Source organism: Phalacrocorax carbo, unplaced genomic scaffold, assembly GCF_963921805.1.
Source record: "Phalacrocorax carbo unplaced genomic scaffold, bPhaCar2.1 SCAFFOLD_56, whole genome shotgun sequence".
In the NCBI taxonomy this organism is placed as follows: Eukaryota; Metazoa; Chordata; class Aves; order Suliformes; family Phalacrocoracidae; genus Phalacrocorax; species Phalacrocorax carbo.
In genome coordinates, this window is record NW_026990375.1 from 673,898 (window position 1) to 687,245 (window position 13,348).

At 71.2% G+C, this 13,348-nt stretch overlaps 1 protein-coding gene and 2 long non-coding RNA genes across 3 annotated transcripts; all 3 read right to left on the reverse strand.

Moving 5' to 3' along the window:
* Positions 1 to 3,666: 3,666 nt before the first annotated feature.
* On the reverse strand, positions 3,667 to 5,892 carry LOC135311072 (uncharacterized). The gene is made up of 3 exons (XR_010370954.1): positions 5,808 to 5,892; positions 5,076 to 5,220; positions 3,667 to 4,407 (listed from the first exon to the last, which is right to left on the reverse strand). It is a non-coding gene; the product is annotated as an uncharacterized LOC135311072 (long non-coding RNA).
* Positions 5,893 to 8,887: 2,995 nt separating this feature from the next.
* Positions 8,888 to 11,153, reverse strand: LOC135311069 (solute carrier family 12 member 6-like; the record flags this gene model as incomplete). The annotated part of the gene is made up of 5 exons (XM_064440223.1): positions 11,105 to 11,153; positions 10,801 to 10,923; positions 10,463 to 10,561; positions 10,118 to 10,175; positions 8,888 to 9,071 (listed from the first exon to the last, which is right to left on the reverse strand). Coding segments are annotated over exons 1-5 (513 nt in total), but the record flags the coding sequence as incomplete, so codon positions are not given.
* Positions 11,154 to 11,259: 106 nt separating this feature from the next.
* On the reverse strand, positions 11,260 to 12,968 carry LOC135311071 (uncharacterized). The gene is made up of 4 exons (XR_010370953.1): positions 12,858 to 12,968; positions 12,186 to 12,316; positions 11,427 to 11,653; positions 11,260 to 11,340 (listed from the first exon to the last, which is right to left on the reverse strand). It is a non-coding gene; the product is annotated as an uncharacterized LOC135311071 (long non-coding RNA).
* Positions 12,969 to 13,348: the final 380 nt, after the last annotated feature.

Genomic DNA, 13,348 nt, shown 5'->3' on the forward strand with positions numbered 1-13,348 from the left:
ACGGCCACGGGGTGCCGTCGGCGACGCGACCTCACACCCCCCTCGCGCTGCCCCGGCGTGCTCGCGGGTTGTGCTGACGGCGACCTCGCACCCCTCCCGCTGCCATCGCCCTCTGCTCAGGAGCTACCGTCACACGCGCGTGTGTGTGTGTGTGCTGGGCTCCTGCTGACCACGGTTCCTCCGAAAAGCCGTATTTGGGTGGGGTCAAAACGCCGTTCTGATGACGTCAGCAGCACCCGCACAAGCCATACGCCTGCTCCTTGCCTGGCAGCTGCGCCAGCACCCGCGGGAGCGCAGGCTCCGGCACAGCCCTGTGCGTACCCCTGGCCCACCCGCCGCTCCGCCGAGGGTGGTGTCGCAGCACCTCCGCCCGCCGCGTACCCGTTCCCGGGCCCGTCAGGTGCTCATTCACCGCCGACACCGCAAGGGCGCTCCCAGGACCCGTGCCGGCTGCCCCGCCGCCGGCTCAGGCACGGCAGGCGACTGAGGAGGCAGCGACCTCAGCGCCGCCTGCTCAGAGCGGCCGCTCGCGCCCAGCCCGGCCGCCCGCTCGCGCGGCTCCGCGCCTCCGAAACAAGCGCCGCGGTCTCTGTTCATCGCCCGCCGGCGCCACGACGCGGGCGGGCGTCCTGCTTTGCGTAGCTTCGCGCCAGAGCGCTGGCTACTCACGCGCTGCTCGCGCGGCGCGTCCCGCGCCCGCCTGCCTTCTCACGACGCTCTGCTCCCGCTCCCCTCCTCCCTTCCGTGTTGCTCCCCGCTGGAAACCTGCAGCAACAAGAAAACAAAGTCAACGGGCTCCTGAATAACACCCAGAAAGGAGCGACCCTTCCCCATCCCGACTCCTCCACTCCACTGGCAGCTCCAGACGGAGCTGCTGAGATCTCGGTACAGCAGCACGCGGTCCGTCAGGCGGCGGGACCGCTCCGCCGCGTCCGTCCGTCCTGAGCACCGGGTTCCAATGCCCGTCCAGCAGCGTCCGTGATCTCTCTCAGGGTCTCCCACGTCACAGACACCTCCCCTGCCCGGGACGGCGTTTTGCATCTCCCAGCCCCTCCCCACCCCCCGCAGCAGCCGACAGCCGGCGCCCCTGGGGCGCCCCTGCCCGAAAAGCGCTTGGCCGCCCGGTGGGGACGACCCCGCGGCCCCGCGCTCCGCAGGGACGGTGCTAACCCCGTCCGGGGTTGCGCAGGCCCGGGCGCTCGGGGGTTTCCCGCAAACCAGGCGCCCCGAGGCCGGTCGCCTCCTTGCGTTTAAAGCAGCAGCGCCAGACACGTGCCGCCCACCTAACACGCGTTCGTCCTGCTCTACACGGGCTGCCCACGGGCACCGCGGCTCCCCGCTCGGCCCCGCCACGGCTCCCCCTGCGCGGCCTCCCCCTCTGCGGCGCCCTTGGCGTCCTTCAGACGGAGCCCCCCGCCCTTTCTACCCGCGCACGGTCGCGTCGCCCAGGGACAGTTCCAGGCTATTTTCTCTCGCCAGCTCGCCTTCGTTTCCTTCCAGAAGGACCGTTTGCCCTCGACTAAATGGACGGCGCCGACGCCAGGGTATCCCGTCCCTCAGCTCAGGCGCAACGCTACGACATCAAACAGCGCGCGACCAAAAGGAAAGGGGTCTGGACTGGCGCTAATCGAACGCACGCGGCGCCCCGTCTCTCGGGGGTGGCTCGCCCACGGTACCCGCGGCCAGGCGGGCGCGGGCGGGCTGCCGTGCGGCGTCGGCGGAGGTTCAGCCGGAGCAAGGCCGAGCCGCGGGGAGCAGGTCGGGGCCGGCGGCGCGGGGAAACGCTGCCGGCGGCGCGGGGACAGCCACAAGGTGCAGGCGGAGCTCGGGGAAGGTCTCGGAGGGACAGAAAGGCGCCCGGGGACACGGTGGCTGGATCCGAGGGCGTCTGGACGGAGTAAACACATCATCAGGGAGCAGGGAGCGAGCAGAGGCTCGGCTGGAGGGAAGCGGGGACAGACCGACGGGGCTGGGTCGCAGATACGGACTCGGGAAGCCTCCAGAGGGAGCGAGGGGGGCGCGGGGTGCGCTGCAAAGCTGGAAGCGTGCGGAGGGCAACCTCGACGGCGCCGCCAGGCGTCGTGACGCCACAAGAGGGGTCCCAAAGCGGCCGGAGACACGGAGCGCTCGGGCACACGAGGAGGAAGCCCGGCAGGGATTTGGACAGGCTACAGCTTTCCCCAGGGGACGGGGGACTGAACAGAGGGGCCCTGCGAGCGCAGGGGACGACGTGAGCGCTGTGGAGGCGCCAGGCGGCGCCGGGAAAGGCCACCAGGGAGGAAGGAGGGAGCCGCGTGGGCTGCGGCGCCCGAAGGCAGCCTCGGGAGGTGGCACCGTGCGAGAAGGGGGGAGCGCCGGAGGCAGCCCCGGGACACGATGCAGAAGTCGGGCGTCCCTGCAGCCCCTCCGGGGCACGAGCACAGCCCCGGCAGCCGTCAAGGCGGGAGCGAGGGGGCTCCGGAGGCAGTGGGACCGCGGACGTAGAGGCAGCGGAGGGATCGCTGGCAGAACGAGGCGCTCGGAGGGGATCTGAGCGCGGACAGACGTGAGGGCGACGCTGACCCGCCGGGGCAAGTGAGCCGGAGGTGAGGCCAGAACGACTGCCCGAGGCAGGGGGCCGATGCGAGGCGGTGCTCGGGGAGACCCTCAGGCACAGGGGGGAAGCCTGACCCTAACCCTACGAGCGCGCAGGGCACCCAAGCAGGGCAGCGGAGCGTTCACAAGGCAACAGCCGGCAGGGAGGTAAGTGGGAAATTAAACAACAGGGACAGAGAATTAATGAGGATTTTAAAAGCAGGGGGTGCACGACCAGCGGAGACCCCTTCAGGACGGGCATCGCAGCTTCGCCAAGGCAGCCCAAGAAGGGGCGTCTTAAAAGCAATGGCGTAAGGCGGGACGGGGGAAATAACAACTAAACTAGGGCCCGCCACTACCTGACCGCAAGCACGGCACAGCGTGTGAAGCGATGGAGCGGAGGGGAGAAACACCAGGGGGGAGAAATGCCGGGGGGAGAAACGCCGGGGCGAGAAACGCCAGGGGGAGAAACGCCAGGGGGAGAAACGCCGGGGGGAGAAACACGGAGGGGAGAAACGCCGGGGGAAGAAACGCCGGGGGAAGAAACGCCGGGGCGAGAAACGCCAGGGGGAGAAACGCCGGGGGAAGAAACGCCGGGGGGAGAAACACGGAGGGGAGAAACGCCGGGGGAAGAAACGCCGGGGGAAGAAACGCCGGGGCGAGAAACGCCAGGGGGAGAAACGCCGGGGGAAGAAACGCCGGGGGGAGGCGCCCAGGGCACCACGGTGGCCACGGCACCTCGGGGTGCCGGCAGCGCCGTGGCCGTGTCGGCAAACACCTTTGCTGGGCCCTTCTCCGGGGGGATCGTCTGTGGGTCACCGGCCCCTCGGGGGGTCCCCGCTCCAGGGGGGATCGTCTGTGGGTCACCGGCCCCTCGGGGTGTCCCCCCCCCAAGTGTGTCCCACCCACGTGTCCCCCCACATGTCACCCCCCACATCACCCCCCCAGGCGGTGGTTGGGGACCCTGTGGCCCGAGTGTCCCGTCCCATGTGCCCCCCCCCCCAAAATGAAGGTGCCACTGGGCTGGTGACGGTGTTTTGGGGGGAATCCCGGGGGTTTGGGGACTCGGCCCAAGAAGGCGCCCGAGCCCAGTGGAGAGGAAACCGTTTATTAGTGGTGTGCGCTGGGAGTGGCGCGGCCCTGCTGGAGCCGTGTACTGGGAGTGCTGGGACCCGCAGTGGGAGCGCTGGGAGCGCACGGGAGGCGCGCTGGGAGGGCGCTGGCAGTCTTGGGCCCTATACTGGGAGCACTGGGCCTGTCCTGGGAACGGGGGGGCTCATACTGGGATCTTACTTTAACTGTAGCTCAGGCTGGCATCACACTGGGAGCACTGGTGCTATACTGGCAAGGCCAGGGTCCGTACTGGGATCTGACTCAGACAGCTGTGGCTCAGGCTGGCATCACACTGGGAGCACTGGTGCTATACTGGCAAGGCCGGGGTCCATACTGGGAGTGTGGCAGCCCATACTAGGATCTTGCTCAAAGAGCTGTGGCTCAGGCTGGCATCATAGTGGGAGCACTGGTGCTATACTGGGAGTGTTTGGTCCCATGCTGGGGTCACGCTCGGAGAGCTGTGGCCCAGACTGGCATCATACGTGGGGCGTTGAGGCCCATACTGGGAGCACTGGGCCCGTACTGGAAGCACTGGGCCCGTACTGGGATCGTGCTTGAAGAGCTGCGTCTCCGGCTGGCATCGTACTGGCGGCGCTGGGCCCGTACTGGGCCGTACTGGGCCGTACTGGTGCGCTCAGGGGTCGGGGGCGTCCCCGTCACCCCCCCGCACCAGCAGCACCGGCCCCAGGCCCTCTGTCAGCACCTCCAGGAACTCCAGGTCTGCCCCACGTCAAGGGCCTGCCCCACGGCTGCCCCCCAAGTGCCCCCAGTGCCCCCCAGGTGCCCCAGTGCCCCCCAAGTTCCCTCAGTGCCGCCCCCTCCCCGTAACTGCCCCCCAGCCCTACACCTGCCCCACGCTGCCCCCCAGTGCCCACTGCCCCCCAAGTGCCGACCCTCTCCCTGTAACTGACCCCCAGGTGCCCCCAACTCCCCTCACTGACCCCCATTTTGCCCCAGTTCCAGCCCAGCTTTGCCCCAGCCCGGGGTTGGGGGTTTTGCCCCCGTTCCACAGAAGCCCAGACCCTGCGTTTTGCCCATTTCTGCCCATTTTTGCCTGCCTTGCCCCGGTTTGTGCCCCGCTTCACCCCGGCTCCCCACTTTTCTCTCCCCCTCCGCGTTTCCCCTCCCCTCTCTTCCCCATTGCCTCCCAGTTTTGCCCCGTTTCCCCCGTCTGTGCCCCACCCCTCCCTCATCCTGCTTTTCCCATATTCCCCCATTTTTGCCCCGTTTTCGCGCCTCCCAGTTCCCCCATTTCCCAGTTCCCCATTTTCCCCGTGTCCCCCATTTCTCCTCTGGTTTTGTCCTGGTTTTCCCCATTTTTTTCCCTCTTTTCCCCCCAATTTCCCCCCATTTCCCCCCCAGTTCCCCCCCGTTTCCCCCAAGGATACAGTTGTCGAGGGGCCGGGGGGGGCCCGGGGGGGCCGGGGGGGGGGGCGGGGGGGGCAGGTCGAGCAGCACCAGCCGCGCCCCCCCCGAGCGCGCCCCACGGCCTCGTTCAGCCGCTCGGCCGCGTGCATGCGCCGCACGTTGACCCTGCGGGCGCCGCCGCTCACCACCAGCGCCACCAGTACGCACCAGTGCCCCCCCGCGCCCCCCCCCACTGCCCGCTCCCCCCCCCCGTACAGACCAGTGCCCCCCCGCACCCCCCAGCACCCCACCACTCCCTCCCAGTACAGACCAGTGCCTCCCCATGACTCCCAGTATGGCCCAGACCCTCCCCATCACTACCGGCATGTCCCACAGCCCCAAACCAGTACGGTCCAGTGCCCCCCTCGTGATTCCCAGTATGGTCCGTAGCCCCCCACCACGGCCCACAGCATCACCCCAGTGACCCCCAGTGCCCCCCTCGTGATTCCCAGTATGGTCCGTAGCCCCCCACCATGGCCCACAGCATCACCCCAGTGACCCCCAGTGCCCCCCTCGTGATTCCCAGTATGGTCCGTAGCCCCCCACCACGGCCCACAGCATCACCCCAGTGACCCCCAGTGCCCCCCTCGTGATTCCCAGTATGGTCCGTAGCCCCCCACCACGGCCCACAGCATCACCCCAGTGACCCCCAGCGCCGCCCTGCTGATCCCCATTACATCCCAGTGCCTCCCAGTCCCCCCAGTGGCACTCACGGGCTGGGGCCGCGGCGGGGGGTGCCCCCCTCCTCCTCCTCCTCCGCTGCACTGGGGGCCTGTGATGGGGCGGGGCCTCCCTCCGACACCACCGCCGAGTCACGCCTCATGACGTCACGCCTCGTGACATCACACCTCGTGACGTCACCCCGCTGCAGCGCGTCACCTCGCGCCTCCCCGGGGCCGCCGCGACCGTCAACACCCGCGCGGCTCCCCCCGGCTCCCCCCGGCCCCCCGACCCCCCGTTCCCACCTGCGCCTGCCGCATCTGGCGCAACATCTGGGAGCGCTGCTCCATCATCAGCGTCCGCTCGTGGGTGTAGGCCGAGACGTCGCCGTTGTGCTGTGGGGCGGCGGCACCCGGGCGCTGGGGGGCACCCCGGGCTCCAGGGGGCCCCTGGGGCGCCCCCAGGGTGTGGGGGTGTTCCCGGGGATGTGGGGGCACCCAGGGGGTGTGGGGAGCCCCTGGGGGTGTGGGGGCGCCCCCGGGGATGTGGGGGGGCCCCTGGGGTGCGGGGGGGCCCCTGGGGTGTGGGGGTGTCCCCAGGGGTGTGGAGGACCCACAGCGCCCCCTGTGCCCCACAGCACCCCACTGACCCCAATAGCCCCCACGCCTACCCCACAGCGCCCCCTGCGCCCCACTGACCCCAATAGCCCCCACGCCCACCCCACAGCACCCCCTGTGCTCCACGGCGCCCCACTGCACCCCACAGTGCCCATTGCCCCAATACCCCCACCCGTCCCACAGCAGCCCCCAGCACCCCACCGCCCCCAAGTCCCCCCGGCCCCCCCACCCCAGCCCCCCACAGCCCCTCCCAGCCCCCCGCCCCACGTACAGGGTGCTGCCGCAGCAGCAGGGGCAGCAGAGTGAGCAGGCGCCCGCCGCCCACCACCCACCACACGTCCAGGGTCCCCCCCGGCGCCCCCGCCCCCAGCGGCCCCTTGGCCACCAGCAGCGCCCGGCCCCCGGCCCCCGCCACGCGCAGCAGCTCTGGGGGGACAAGGGGGGGCTCGGGGGGCGCGGACCCCCCACGGGGAGCCCCGGGCCCCTGCGTGTCCCCACGCCTGCCCCCGCTCCTGCCCCCCGTGTACCCCCGCCTCCTCCCTCTTCCCCACGCCCCCCCGTGCCCCCGCATCCCCCCACGTCTCCCCTGTGCTCCCCATGCCCCCCACCCACCATGACCCCCCAGTCCCTCCTGTGCCCCCCCACATCCCCCCCGGTTGCCCCTGTGCCCCCAATCCCCCCCACATCCCCCCGTTCCCCCCCACCCCTTATGCACCCCACATCGCCCCCAGCCCCCCCCGCATCCCCCCGTGCCCCCCACATCCCCCCGCATCCCCCCATGCCCCCGCATTTCCCCCGAGCCCCCACCCCCCCACATACCCCCTTCCTCCCCACCCCTTATGCCCCCCACCACCCCCTCCCCTGCATCCCCCCTGAGCCCCCACCCCCCCATGCCCCCCACATCGCCCCCCGAGCCCCCCCTGCTCCCCACATCCCCCCCGAGCCCCCCCCAACCCCCCGCCCCCCGCGCCCCCGTACCAACGAATCTGCGGGCGGCGGCGGGGTCGTGGCGGCGGCGCCAGCCGTGGGGCCAGCCCAGCAGCACGGTGTTGGGGCGCAGGGCCCCCAGCCCGCAGCCCTGCACCAGCGCCGCCAGCCCCGGCCCCCGCGCCGGCGCCACCAGCACCTGCACGAAGCCCCGCGCCCCCGCCCCCGCCAGCCCCGCCCGCAGCGCCTGCGGGAGGGAGGGGTCAGGGTGGGCCCTGACCCACAGCGACCCTGACCCACAGCGACCCACCGACCCCCGGGGGCCCCGTCCCACAGCAACCCTGACCCATAGGAACTCAGCCCCCCCATAAGCACCCAGATCTATAGAGACCCAACCCTGCAGGAACCCACCTTTGCAGGAACCCCCAGCCCCCCAGGGCCCTGCCAGCTCCCCAAGGACCCTGACCTATAGGGACCCAGCCCCCACCAGCCCCCCCAAGGACCCCGACCCATAAGGACCCAGCCCACCCCAGCTCCCCCAGCCCCACAGGGCCCTGACCCCGAGGGACCCAGCTCCCCCCAGCCCCCCAGCCCCCTGACCCATAGCGATCCAGCCTCCCCCGGCCCCCCCAGCCCCCCCAACCCATAGGGACCCAGCTCCCCCCAGCCCCCCCAAGGACCCCGACCCATAAGGACCCAGCCCACCCCAGCTCCCCCAGCCCCACAGGGCCCCTGACCCATAGGGACCCATAGGGACCCCCAGGGGCCCCGCCCCGCGGCCCCCCAGCCCCCGGGCTCACCCTCTCGGCGGCGCGGGCGCGGGGCAGGTCCTGCGGCAGCTCCCCGGGGGTGACGGAGCCCACGACCGCCAGCCCCTTCCCGGCCTGCAGCTGCGCCGCCAGGGCCAGCACCTGGGGCCGCGTCGCCCGCAGCTCCTCGTCCAGCTTCAGCAGCACCAGCAGCTGCGGCCTGCGAGGGGGAGGCGCCTGCCTGGGACCCACGGCGCGACCCACGGCGGGTGGGACCCACGGTGTGGGGGACCCACGGCGGGACGCACGGCGGGGCGCACGGCAGGTGGGACCCACGGTGTGCGGGACCCATGGCGGGGCGCACAGCAGGACCCCACGGTGTGCGGGACCCACAGCAGGCCCCACGGCGCGCGGGGCGCTCACCTCCAGCTGGGCGCGGGGGGCTGCCCGTCCTCCGGCCGCAGCAGGGCGAAGCGGGCGGCGCTGAGGGAGAGACCCCGCAGCCCTTCCCCCCGCTCGCTCTGCGCCCTGTCGTGGGGGGAGGGGAGGCGTTGGGAGACGCACGGGGGGCGCCGGACCCCCGCGGGCCCCCTCCTCGTGCTCCCCCGCGGTACTCCAGGTACTTGTAGGCGGTGGCGCCGATGCCCAGGGCCAGCAGCGCGCAGTACCAGCAGGTGACCAGCATCAGCCCCAGGCAGAGCCCTGCCCCGGCCAGCGACACCCCCCTGGGGGGAGCGGGGCGTCAGGGGGGGCGCTGGGGGGGATCCCCCGCCGGTCCCGGGGGCCGCGGGGCTCACCAGTGGTAGAGGCGGCAGCGGGGCGTGGCCCCGGGGGGCGGGGGGCACTCACGTGGGGTAGGGGCAGGGCGCGGGTGCGCGCCAGCCCCCGCAGCAGCCGGCTGCCCCCCAGCAGCGCCTGCAGCCCGGCGCCCCCCGCCGAGAGCAGCGCCCCGGCCAGCGGCACCCAGGGCGAGGGCCAGGAGGCCGCCCCTGCCACCGGCGTCCCCCGCAGAGACCCGCCGAACCTGCGGGGACGGACGGACGGAGGTGTCACCTGGGCGGCGGGAGGCACAGGGGACACCCCAGGGGACATCACGGGGAGAGCAGGGACACCCCCAGGGACACTGGGGACCCTCCCGGGGCCATCAGGGACCCCCCAGAGACATCCTCGGGACATTGGGGACTCTCCTGGGGACACTGAGGACCCCCCGGGGACACCCTTGGGACATTGGGGACCTTCCAGAGACACCCTCAGGACATTGGGGACCACCCTGGAGACACTGAGGACCCCCCAGAGACACCCTTGGGACATCGGGATCCACCCAGGGACACCGGAGACTCACCCAGGGACACTGGTGACCCCCTGAGACACCCTTAGGACATTGGGGACTCTCCTGGGTACATTGTGGATCCCCCAGGGACACCCTTGGGACATTGGGGACCACTCTGGAGACACTGAGGACTCTCCAGAGACACCCTTGGGACATTGGGGACCACCCTGGAGATGCTGAGGACTCTCCAGAGACACCCTTGGGACATTGGGGACCACCCTGGAAGCGCTGAGGACCCCCCAGGGACACCCTCGGGACATTGGGGACCACACTGGAGATGCTGAGGACCCTCCGGGGACACCCTTGAGACATCGGGGACCCCCCAGAGACACCCTCGGGACATTAGGGACCCTCCTGGGGACACTAAGGACCCCCCGGGGACACCCTTGGGACATTGGGGACATCGGGGATCCACCCAGGGACCCACCCAGCGACACTGGGGACCCCCTGAGACACCATTGGGACATTGGGGACCCTCCCAGGGCTATCAGGGATGCCCCAGAGACACCCTCAGGACATTGGGGACCACCCTGGAGATGTTGAGGACCCCCAGAGACACCTTCAGGACATTGGGGACCCTCCTGGAGACACTGGGGGCACCCCGGGGACACTCTTGGGACATTGGGGACCCCCCTGGGGACAAGGGGGACCCCCCAGGGACCCCCTTGGGACACTGGGGATCCCCCTGGGGACACCCTTGGGACACTGGGGACCCCCCTGCGGACCCCCGGGACACTCACTTGTCACGCAGCAGCTGCCCCTCGACAGAGGCCCCCAGCAGCAGGGCCGCGCTCAGGTCTGCGCTGTCAAGGAAACCCCCCCCAAAAACCGGCAACCCGACCCCAAAATGGAGCAGGACCCCTCCCCCGGGGCGACCCCCCCACCCCCTACAAGGGGACAACCCACACCCGGGGGTCACTGCCCCCCAACCCCCCCTGCAGCGCCCCAAAACAGCCCCCTCCCCTCCAGGCACTCCCCTGCCTTAAAGGCAATGCTGGTTTCAGGCTGACCCCCCACGTTTTGGGGTGTCCCTCCCAGATTTGGAGCCCCCCCAGGTACTGGGGTCCCCCTGGCGGGGTGGATGCAGCCCAGGGCGGTGGCCAGGGCAGCCCCCAGGCTCCCGGCTGGGACGGAGCGGGCGATGTCTCGGAGCTCCCCGCAGCGGCTGCAGCCCCACAGCACCCCTGCGCCGCACACCGGGGTCCCACGCTTGGGGGGACCCCACGCTCGGGGTGTCCCCTGCAACACCTCCCCGCCCGGACGCCGGGCTCCCCCCCCAGACGTTGGGGTCCCCTCCCAGACACCTGGGCCCCCCCCGAGGTTAGGGTGTGTCCCCCCCAAGGTTGGGGACTGCCCCCCAGGCTGGGGACCCCCACTCACCCGAGGCTGGGGAGCCCCCCCCAGGCTGGGGACCCCCACTCACCGGAGGTAGTGGGCAGGCTCAGCCCCAGCAGGACCCCAAAGGATGAATCGTCGTCATCCTCAACCTTGGCTCCGCCCGGCCCCTCCCTCAGCCCTGGCTCGGGGGGGCGGGGCCACAGGTTCTCTGGGGGGGAGGGGGCAGGATCCGGTGGGGCGTGGCACACCTAGCCCCCTCCCCCCCTCCCCTCCACCCCCGTTCCCTGTATCCCGCCACGCCCCTCCCCCACAGCGGCCCCACATCACCCCACACCCCTGCCCCACATCACTCCACACCTGTGCCCCACAGCGGCCCCACATCACCCCACGTCCCTGCCCCACATCACTCCACACCTGTGCCCCACAGCAGCCCCACATCACGCCACACCCCTGCCCCACAACAGCCCCACAGCATCCCCACAGCCACTCACGTGCCAGCAGGCGGGCGCCGGGCCCCAGGATGGCTGGCCGTGCCCCGGGGGTGCCATTGCCGTCCCCCCCGCCGTGGGGCCGGGCCGTGGGGCAGGGCTGGAGGCGGCCGCCGGGCTGGGGGGGCAGGCAGAGACTGCCGGGGGGGAGAAGGGCCGCCTCAGCGCCTCGTTAGCATGCCATTTGCATACTGGTGGGCGTGGCAGAGTGCGGCAGACTCACGTGTGGGCGTTGCCCCCCGGCAGGGCGGCGCGCAGGGCCCCCGCCTGCAGCCCCAGCAGGGCCAGCAGCAGCCCGGCGGGGCCCAGGGGTGTCACGCGGGCAGCGTGGCGGGCAGCGGCCCCCAGACCCAGCAGGGCTAGCAGCCCCGCCCCGTAGCCACGCCCGTTGTTCAGCCGTGCCCCACGGCCCCGCCCGGGCAGGACAGCGGCCTGGGGGGCCACGTACACCTGTGGAGAGAGGGGGTGGGGGGAGAGACCTGGGCCACGCCCTCACATGTCCAGCTCCACCCACCTGGCCCCACCTGCTGGCAAGAGACCACACCCCCACTGCCCTGCCCAAGGAGGCCCCACCCCCTCCAAGATGGCCACACTCCAATTCCTCTCCCTCCCCTCCTGCCAGGCCCTGCCCACTCCAGGATGGCCACGCCCCCAATTCCCATCCCCCTTCCCAGGTCCCACCCCTTCCAAGATTACCACACCCCCAAGTCCCCCCTGCCAGGCCCCGCCTCCCCGAGATGACCACACCCCAATTGCCCTGCCAGACCACACCCCCTCCGAGATGGCCACACCCCCATTCTCCTCCCTCCCCTTGCCTGACCCCACCCACTCCACAATGGCCACGTCTCCAGACCCCCTCCCTACTCCAGGGTCCCTCCAGGCCCCACCCCTCCCCTCTGGCCCCACCCACCAGCCCAGGCAGCCCTCCCACTCAGCCACACCCCATCCCTGAGGCCCCGCCCCTTAAAGGGCCCGCACCCACCAGCAGGATCTCGGCCGCGCCCAGGGCGGCGGCAGCGGCGGCGAAGGCGGCGCTGAGGAAGGCGCACAGCCCCACGGCCCCGCCTGCCTCGGGGCCCAGCGCCCCCGACAGCAGCCCCAGGGGACAGCCGCCTGTCACGCCCACCCGCGTGATGTCAGCAGGGGTGGGGCAGGGGCTCCCCTGCCACACCCCCCCCCAGGTGCCCCCCCTCACTGGGGTCGAGGCCGTTGGTGGCAATGGTGCTCAGGGACACAGCTGTCAGCACCGCCTGGGGGAGACATGACCCCCGACCCCGTGACCCCTGACCCCGACCCCTCCCCTGTGCCACCAAGCACGACCCTGGCTTGACCCCAGGCCTCACCCGCAACCCCTGACCCCAGGTACGACCCTGGGACGTGACCTGTGACACCGGCTGCGACCCCTGACCCCAGCTGCACCCCCAGGTCTGACCCCAGACCCAAGCAGGGGCCCTGGCTGTGACCCCTGACCCCAGGTACGACCCTGGGACGTGACCTGTGACACCGGCTGCGACCCCTGACCCCAGCTGCACCCCCAGGACATCACCCACCCCTGACTGCAGAGGTGACTCAGGGCGTGATCCCCGGCCCCAGGCCTGCAGCCGCAGGTGGTGCCCCGCCCCGCCCCGGCCCCACCCCGCCCCGCCCCACTCACGCAGGCGCCCAGCAGGAGGCCGATGGCGCCGGCCTGCAGGACCCCGCCGGTGCCGACCACCCAGGGCAGGCGCAGCACCAGCACCAGCCCCAGCAGCGTCTGCAGGGAGGGGGCGGCCACTGGGAGAAACGGGGGCTGCTGGGAGAGAAACGGGGGCTGCTGGGAGAGAAACAGGGGCTACTGGGAGAGAAACGGGGGCTACTGGGAGAGAAACGGGGGCTACTGGGAGAGAAACGGGGGCTGCTGGGAGAGAACGGGGGCTACTGGGAGAGAAACGGGGGCTACTGGGAGAGAAACGGGGGCTACTGGGAGAGAACGGGGGCTGCTGGGAGAGAAACGGGGGCTGCCAAACAGGAAAAAAAAATTTTTTGAGTGGAGAAAATAACAATTTTTGAGCACAGAAAAAAAAAACCCATTGTTGAGTGCAGAAGAATAACTAAATTTTGAGTGAAAGTAGCCATTTTTGACCAAAAGTAGCCACTTCTAATCAA